Source organism: Morone saxatilis, unplaced genomic scaffold, assembly GCF_004916995.1.
Source record: "Morone saxatilis isolate NCDOM2014 unplaced genomic scaffold, NCSU_SB_2.0 Contig2, whole genome shotgun sequence".
Taxonomy (NCBI): Eukaryota; Metazoa; Chordata; class Actinopteri; family Moronidae; genus Morone; species Morone saxatilis.
The window spans coordinates 6093580-6103484 of record NW_023339762.1 but is presented as its reverse complement, the minus strand read 5'-3'; the positions used below and the strand labels follow the sequence as shown (position 1 = coordinate 6103484).

Below are 9905 nucleotides of genomic sequence, written 5' to 3'. Positions count from 1 at the left end.
GGCCAGAGGGACGAAAGAGTTTTTGAGTCTGTAGGTGATGAAAAGACAAATGTTACACACTGGACCTTTAAGTAAAACAATTGATTCTCAAGTTTAGGGAAAGGGTTGCTGTGACATACAGTGCATACTTTGTTTCTTGCTGTATTAGTTTGTTTTTGATATTTATTTGGGGTCAATTGTTATATTAAACAAGTATTAAATAAATTATAAGATAATTATAAGATAAATTAGTTGTTAATCGCTAAAAATGTATCGTTATGTGCAGTCCTAGTTAGGGGACTTCTGGAACTCCTCTAAATATCAGCACTGCACTTATCAACATAGGTGATACAATGCTAATGCTTTTACGAGTATTACTAGTATTAAGACTAGGAGCAAATATCCACCACCAAGAATCTTTGCACAGTTAGGACCTACTTTGAGATGCTTGATGGACACTGGCTCTAGTTGGTACTCATTTTTCTACAGCACTGTAGGTACCAGGGATGCAATTCTTCCGGACCAGACAGGACAGCATATGTGGCTACAAATATTCTAGTCACACCATCGCGGGCGGGGCTGAGCTCCTGGTCAGAGGAGAGACAGCAGTGGAGAGCCACACACTCACCACGCCACTGCAAGTGCAACAAAAGCTCCGCAAACAAAAGCCATTAAGAGTCATTTACAATGTAATCTGCACAAAAGATGTATGGACCAGGAAATAAACACTTTGTTCAGGTAACTCAGGTAAAGCCTGCACTGAAGCAACAAACTCTACAGGAGACTTTTAAAGGGAGAGAGAAATTCCCTGGAGATAGCAGCGCCCCCCAAAAAGATTACAGAGTTTGTTCAGCTATTTTATACTAATTTGTAGTAGTACTTTGTTATTTAGTGAAGTTGTACTGCTCTTGAAGACATTAAAGAAAAAGAAATCATACATAATGATGTACATTCAAATTACTACTAAAGCAAAAAGCAGCACTATACTGTGTAAAAAAAATACAGCACAACTGCCACAACTACAAGTGACAGTCAGTCAGTGTACAGAGTTAACTACTGCTGTATGCTATCTAATTATTTACACATATTACTCACAGACAAATAGTCTCCAAGGCAGAAGCGTGTCAGAATTAAATTCAGCAGCAACATGTATCCAGCACTGTCTGTGCTCAACTGAAGAATGTACTTGACTGCAGAAATAGCCCCAACCAGTAGAGGGCAGCACACAATATGAACCAACGCAAATAAATTAAATGTTTTGAATGTTTTAACTTAATAATCTCACTTTTTAAACTAAGAATTTATTTAAATTACTAACTTTAAAGGCAACACAGAAGTACATATATATATATATATAAAAAAACAATAAGGAACAGCTTGGATGCAGGCAATTCTATTATCTAGGGGGGCTCCTGGTCAGAGACAGTGGGGAGCTGCACACTCACCACGCCACTGCACGTGCAACAAAAGCCCCACAAACAAAAAGCAAATAAGGGTAATTTATTACAGACGAGGAAATAAACACTCAACTCAGGTAAAGGCTGTACTGAAGCAACAAACTCTGCAAGAGACTTTTAAATTCCCTGGAGAAAGCGACAAGACCAGATTGACAAAATTCAAAGAGATTACAGAGTTTGTTTATTAGTAATTTAGTATAAAATACATATATTATAGGCTGTATTAATATCAATGTAGGAACAGCTTGGTTGCAGGCAATTTTGTTTCTTAATGCCATGCAGAGCTTACCTGTATTATTAAGGAAAATACAAGTATTGGATCAGGACTCAGTATCAGCAGATATTAAATGGGGATCAGGAGCAAAAACACTTTATTGGGACATTTTTACTGTGGTATCAAATATTGTTAAATTTCACTGGTACTGGTATTGACTACGGTACTTACTATCTGGTATTATGTATTGGTATTTCTTTTTGCTAAACTGCATTTCATTGTCTCAGCACTTGCACTGCAATGACAATAAAGTTTAATCTAATCTAATATTCACACTGGACATTTATCTGATTCATACCTGCTTTTCCGATCTGCACAGTCATTTTGGTGAGCTTCCCCTGGAGGACAGACTTCTCTTTCTTTGGTAGGCTTGTCTTCTTCTCTGGTTCTCCGTCCTCATTGAGTGGTGTCATTTCCACGGAGGCTCCATCCTTGTTTTTTCCTAAAAAGGACACAGAAGTTGCTTGTTGCTTCAGTAAAACACAGCCATCAAAACTGCCACTAATAGATTTAGTCAAGTCAAGGAAAATGAATGTATTGAGGTCTCAGGGCTGACCATTATATAGTATTTTCACTCCAATGAACACATTGGGTGAATAAGAAAAATCATTTTATGTAGGGATGGGTATGAAATTCAACTTCAATGAGTGACATGTCTGTTCTTGTTTGGATTGCTGTATTATACTCTCTACTTATAATCTATTAAGATAACATTTAAACATGGACAGGGAGGATCCTTACTAAAATATGATTACATATGCTTGTAATAACACAGCAGAACCGGAGGATGATGATGTCAGTATGTGGGTCACACTGTCCACTTTTCCATCACACAACTAACATTTTGTCATCAGGATAAAGTCATTAAAGTACTGGACAAAAAGTGGAGGGCGGGGTTACGATGCTGTGTGTCAAATGTTTGTCTAATCCCAGTCTGAGTTTATTGTGCTGTGTTGTTGAACTTCATGTAGAGTCAGAGAGCAGACCTTCAAACTAACTTACTGCCAACAAACCAACAAGCTCACTAACCCAAATACATTATCTCGGTTTCCTCTGGATCACTACGGTAACAATTAACAGCACTACAAACAGAGTCCACTGACACTGTAGCTCTGTGACAGTGTGAGGTATCTGCAGGTGTGTGTGTGCATTTGTTGGTGTGTGTGTGAGCGTGCTGATCCCAGCTCAGTAATGAGGTTATTAGTGGACAGGCAGGCAGCAGCAGGCAGGAGAAGAAAGCAGCTGCCGAGCTTAAGGCCGATAATCTGCTTGGTCCTAATCACCATCAACAGAGTCAGGAGCACCTGCTGCTGCTGCTCAGACCACAGGGACATACGCTGCACTACGTGGGACCAAAAGGACCACTAGCAGAACCAGGGGAACCCAGAAATTACAGACTTCAGAACCTGAGATGCGCCTTAGACCCCTAATGTCCTGCAGGGTCTTTGACTGGTCTGACCAGAACCACCTCTTGTAAATGTAAATATAAGATTCTGAAGCATTCTACAAATGAATCACTTTTTACTGCCAATGTGTGAACAGGCTTTAACGTAACTTAAAAAACTAAGACCTTCCACCAACGTTCTCGGTTTCCAGACTTGTTTGACCATGCAAACACAGCGTTCCTCTTTCACTCATTTAACCACCTTTTTGAAATGTTGGAATTGCGACATTTGCGTTTATCTTAAAACCTGTTGATATCGAAGTCTTTCAGAACTCGGTAAAAACCCCAATTGAGACGCATATTCCAAATGTGCTGTATAAACGTCCAAAGAATGCTCCTAAAACCTGAATAATATTGGTATATCCCACGTCTAATTAGGCATATCCAAGCAGAAAAGGCTGTTTACATGACCCTTATCAAATGTGGAATATTGTCATATTTAGAATTATAGTGGAAAAGAAGTGTGCATGTAAATGTAGTCACTGATTACATTTCACAAGAACAGAAACACACAAAAAAACAATGTCTCACAGGTTTGATCCAGACTATTGCATTTCTGACAAGTCAGAGACTGAATCTTCACAACAATCACCACAATTAGGAAGAGAAACACTACACACATCTAAGGAGGACAGATCAGCTGCGACTGTGTGACACCGTCGGCCCCCTGACAGCCTGTTGGTTTCTGTACTGCCTCACAGAACACATAGCCTACTGTAAATACAGCCAACATGACAGATGAATAAAAACATTAATAAGGCAGTTCCACAGACATAACTAATGTTACCAGCTGCTGTTCTGCAGCTCAGAAACACCACAGGTCAGAAAAACACAGATAACTGATGGACAGATGAACTGAAAGTGCTGCTACTCGATTCAACCTTCACATCCACCCAGTCATATACGGTAACTCACAGTGCTAAAGTGGCTCACCTTTCTTTTCTTTGTCATCTTTTTTACCTGCAAAGGAAAATCATGTAAGAACAGCCATTAGTTAGTCATACAAATGGAGCAAAACATCAATAAACCATTAAAAAGAGAACAAAGATCCCTATATTCTAAACTTACTTTTCTTGTCCTTCTTCTCTTTCTTTTTCCGCTCCTCTTTTTTCTTCTCGTTCTCCTTCTTCCTTTTCTCTTTCTCAGCCTTGTCCTCACCATCATCAGCATCTTCACTAACACCGAGCAGCATGAGGATGATTCCAGTTTGAGAGTTCACACCTACAGCGGTGACCAACATCTTTCCAGAGCCCTCCATCACATGGGTACCTGAGGGAGACAGGAGTTTTACCATACTGGTTGCATTTGGAAATATTTTGTGGAAATACACACAGTTATCAAAGAAAGAAGGTAAGAGGGGGTCACATTACTCTTCCCCAACCAAAGACCAATGCTATGAAAAACCATAATGTCATATGCCACAGGAACAGTTTGCTGTCCTTGACATCTCAAGAATCTACAACAAATACAATCCACCAATCCTCCAGGTCTGGCTAGTGGAGAGAACATTATTAGGTTTTTTATTACTCCAAGACGAACATATTTACAGAATGGTAGACCAGATTCAATGCTGGAGACAATGTAATAATTCAATGGCTGATCACTTTTACATATTTTGGAATCGTCCAGTAATCCAATCCGACTGGCTACAGATATTAAAAAAATAAAATCAATAATGGGTTTTGAGTATTGATTATAGTTTTGGCACCATACATTTAGGTAAAATTCCAACTGAATTTAACACTCAGGATAAGTATGTTGTTAAAATACTATTTGTAGCTAGCAAAAAAGCAATAAATAAGAAATGGTTAGATAAGGACCAACCAGCAATAAGAAAAGAAATGGATGAAATGGAGAAATTGACCTGAGACTTTTTTCTCTATGGCTTTGTATCAATAAAGTATTGGTCCAAATGGTGTATACACGTGAATATAGATATTTGATAGAGCTCTCCTTCCTCTTGGTTGTGGTCTACTAGTATTATCAGATGTATAATTCCTTCATAACCGTATTCCTGTGATGAATTTGTTCAGTGGACTCATACTGGGTTTGTATGTGTATTTGGATGTCATCAGAAGCAGTCATTTTAATTCCCTTTGAGCATATGGACTGGAAGCGAACTGCTACACTTATAACATTTGAACTGTGTTGTATTGCCCCGGTGACCTGTCTGTTCAGTTCTGTACTAAAGTAAAGTAGTTTCATATGTAGGGTTTTGATGCCATTTTATTGTTTGATGTAAGGTTAATGTTGTTATTTTACTTTTTACTGTGTAAGACATTATTATTATTATTTATTTGAAGATGGACCCCAGGAAAGCTAGTTGTTGCCAAGGCAACGATAACCAGAGAGAAGAGGAAGTGTTTGGGTCGTTGGTACCACAGAGTACAGATCAATGCGTCAATCATCAATAAGGAGTCAGTCAGCGTGGCTGCTGACACACACTGGGTCTAACCTTGTGTTAATGTGTTACGTATGTCATCTGTAAACGCAAAACCTTGTGCAGATTCAGCGGGCCAAACACACCTGGTGCCTACATGAGCATAAGAACCACAGGCTATAAATTGATGGCCTAATAGGTTGCCTCCAAAAACTACAATATATTCTTAAATGATCACTTTACTGTCACTGGAGTGACTGCCTAAAATAATAACCATGAAATTGATGGTCGTTTCTGGTTCAAAGTTGTATTATTACCTTGTAGGAAGAGCTTTAATGTTAATCTTAGGTGTGAAAACCACTGAGGTGATTTAATTTAACAGTGGAAAATCAGCAGCAAGATATGGCTGGTAAGAGCTGGCAATAACAGTGCAGGTCACACTGAACGTGGCTGCAATTTGATGTGAATGGAGAAGAGTGAAGCACCTGACAGCAACATGGGGTCTCTGTCGAGACTCTTCTTGACATGATCCGACTCTCCGGTCAGCGAGCTCTCATCAATCTTTAGATCGTTGCTCTGAATCAGGACACCATCAGCAGGGAGGAGGTCACCTGGAAAACACACACACACACACTGTAACAAGGGCTCACCCTCATCAGGTCATTATGTTACATTATGGAAAGGACCCACCAGTCTGTCACATGACTACTAATAGAGAAAAGAAATTACATTTTTAATTTTTTAAATTAAGGTTTGATGATGTTGTTCAGGACAACAGGCGACAATAAATAACATTGTGGTTTAAATCAGAACTAAAAGTACTAAAGTTTTATATCAAGCTCTAAAAATCACTCAGGGAACTTGATTTTAAACCAATGTTATGCTCTGTTATACACTTTTTGTTCTCTAACCATATTTGACTTGAGCGATGTCTCCGACAACGATCTCGGACACTTGGATCTGGATCACCTGCCCCCCTCGCACCACGGTGAACTTCTGCTCCTGCTCAATGCGGTTCTGGAGGCCACGGAACTGCTTCTCTTTGCTCCAGTCGTTGAAGGCTGTCACCAGGACCACGCACACCACCGACAAAAGGATGGCAGCACCTTCGATCCATCCAGCCTCTGCCTCACTCTCGTCTTCCACGCCAACAGCCGCACTGCCACAGTCTGAACACAAACAATACAGGCTGGGGTTTGCTTTCTGAATATGTGTCAATGCCTCTTCAATTTTCCATAGCTTCTTTACACACTCAAACAGTGCAGCCCAACAGGAAGGGATGTCTGACCTTCCTGCACAGAAGGATCCAGGTCTTAACTTTGAGAGGACGAACTGCTGCTGTGACGCAAAAAGTTACAACCTTATGCATGCAGATGTGAGCTGTGTAGTTGCCTGAATATGTTCATAGAGTTAACTCTGCAGTGACGTGTTGGTGATGACACATGAAGTCCTGTGGACTGTCAGAATGAAAATGATCACTCAAAACACTTTAAAGTGTGTAACATTTAGAAGGATTGGCAGAAAATGGAATATAATATTCATAGGTATGTTTTTATTAGTTTATAATCACCTGACAATAAGATTCGTGGTGTTTTAGCTTTACCTCAGAATGAGCAGTTTTTGTCTACAGTTGCTGCGGCTCGCCTTCTGTGGACGCCGCCATGTTGAACCACTATGTTTCTACATTATCCTAGAATGGACAAACCTAACATTGGCTTTAGACAGGGCTTTTCACCTATACACCTCACAGCTTGTTCCTATTCCCATTGCTAGATGGCACTAAATCTTACACTGGTCCTTTAAAGCAGCAGCCTACAGCAGTAAAAAGATTTTAGAAGAATTTATTGGTGAACTTGATTAACTAAAAGGTGTCAGTTCAATCAGATATATCTGGCACCTTGTCCTGTATACGGGTCAATATATGGTAGTTGGTCTATCTGGCTAATACCGCATTCAGACTAACAAACACACATCTGAATGGGTAAAAGCAAATCAGCCAACTGTCTTTCTCAACTGTCCTCCCGACCAGGGTCAGATGCAGCCTGGCTTTGGGCTGATAATTTACACACTACATAATTGATTCACAGACAAAACAGAATCCCTGCATATGGACTCTATTGTGTACTAATATAACATACTGATTTTACTGTAGGTCTGTGGTGTATGAACTATGCCACAGACTGGAGTCTCTGCAGAGATGAAGCTGTGACAGTTGTCTCATATGAACAGAAATAAGCCTTGAGTGGACCCACATGCTATACGTGTCTCCTGTAGGAAAAGAGTTTGAGCGAACTATAACCAGACGCCAACTCTCCTCTTATTGTGTTTAAGTCTGTTTTCACATCACACACAATAATCGTGTAAAAAGTGAGTTTAACAGATAAAACCTTGACCTGTGTGTTTTAGTCTGAGGCAGTTGCTCAGCAGGTGAGCTAGACTGGATAATATAGTATTTCTCATATGCTAGGTAAGAAGTATTGATGGAAAACATCAGAAACAATGCTGAATGTATTTAGAAATGAATAAATGTCTATATATAAGAAGCTGCTTCTCAGCTGCTCACTGTGTGAACATAATTTTCATGGACCAGTGTTATCATAAATACTGCTGCTGTGAAGTATCACAGGAAGTCCCAAAAGCCCTTACTGACTGAAGCCTGATGACGAGACAATTAGACAGACAGGAAACACATTTTGAGCGTCTGATCATCTCACAGCTGTGCTCATATCTCATCACAATGTCTCTGTAAACACGTTCAGTGAGACCCCTGGTCACACACAGGCTCAACATAAGATACAAAGGTTTCATTTGAACAATTAAAGGGATAAACTCACTCCGTCTCTCAGCATGTGGCGGACTGTAGAAAGAAAGGCCTAGTGAAATGACGGCTGCCACCTCCAGGATGATGAGCGTGACATCCTGCAGGGCTTCCCACACTAACTGCACAAAGGTTTTTGGCTTTTTAGGAGGGATGAGGTTCTGTCCAAACTCCTGTTTCCTTCTGTCGATGTCCTCAGAGTTTCCATCTAAACCTGCAGCAGGAGACACAAAGACAACATCAGTGACAGGTCCTCCTTTGATTCTGTTTTACACCATTAAACTGACTTTAGATTTAATCTAACATCTGTTAATCCAAGATAATGCTTAATCCCAACCTCTTCATATGGTGTAAACTCTGAAGAACAAGCCCAACATTACAAGTCTTTGGGGTTTAATAAAGTTCAGAAGAATCTGATTATTTGACTCAAATTCATCCTGAAAGTGTGAGCCTGTGGATATGTGTTAGAACTGACAGGTCTGTTGCCTTGTGATGGGCAGGAATACTACTAACATATACTGTGAGCATATGATATTACAAAATCTTAATATGACATCACACTTACTAACTAACATTACTAACTAACTAAAACTGGATTTAAGTCTAAAGAACTGTTGCATCATTACATTTTTGAAAGCGGGCAATACTAAAACAATATAGTCTGAGGACTACATCTGTTTCCTGCTGAGGTTGATGTGCACACTGTCTGAACAGTGAAATCATGAACATGTGCAGCCACAAGACAGTCATAGGCAGATTAACCTTAACCTGTATGAACTTAATAAGTTAATATAGTTTTTCCATAAAGTTTTAAAGGATGAAACCTCATGAGGACTGTTGTTTTTTATTGGAAATTCCAACTACTATGCGAATGTAGAAAAAGATCTAATCGCCTATCTGCAATAATCTGTCTGAATGCCGTGTCATAACTCCACTGTTCCTAAAACACAGTCTATCTCACCCACTGCATGTCCTGTTTTGTTGCTCTCCTCTTTGACACACACAGTATTAAACAAATTCTGTGCTGTACAGATAATCACAACACCAAAACAACAGAGAACTAATGTGAAGAAACATTTTGGATTTAACACTAAAGAAGTACTTTGCAACTATGCAACTGCCTACAATTAACCTCGCAAGGCAGCCGGACTCACAAGACTATGAAATCACGCAAGAATCCATCTTGCCAGGAGACCACAGTGGTTCAGACCAATCAGCGTCCTATAAGGAGCTACTGGCAGGTTTAACGCTAGGTGTGTGTGACAACATGTGAAAAGTGGGGCGCTCTGTTAGGCGACCTGGTAGAGCTGGCCCCCCACGTACCGAGGCTGAGTCCTTGCTGCAGTGGGCCAGGGTTCGTATCTGACCTGTAGCCCTTTGCTGCGTGTCATCCCCTCTCTCTCTGCCTCCTTTCCTGTCTGTCTCCAGCTGTCACTATCAATTAAACGCAATAAAAGCCCCAGAAAATATAAACTAAAAACTGGAGAACATTTCTTCATTAAAAGAAGAGCAAAGAACGGCACTCAAAGCTTTTCTCAAAAAGATGTTTTCAC

The 9905-nt window shown here is 40.0% G+C and overlaps 1 protein-coding gene across 1 annotated transcript in view; it reads right to left on the bottom strand.

The window, feature by feature from the left end:
* LOC118330188 (plasma membrane calcium-transporting ATPase 1-like) overlaps positions 1–9905 on the bottom strand; it is a gene marked incomplete in the record, with an annotated part of 27956 nt that overhangs the window by 9359 nt on the left and 8692 nt on the right. Inside the window, 6 exon segments of the mRNA XM_035664643.1 lie at positions 2009–2152; positions 4088–4114; positions 4223–4423; positions 6020–6145; positions 6446–6703; positions 8369–8566. Coding sequence (XP_035520536.1) covers positions 2009–2152; positions 4088–4114; positions 4223–4423; positions 6020–6145; positions 6446–6703; positions 8369–8566 — 954 coding nt within the window.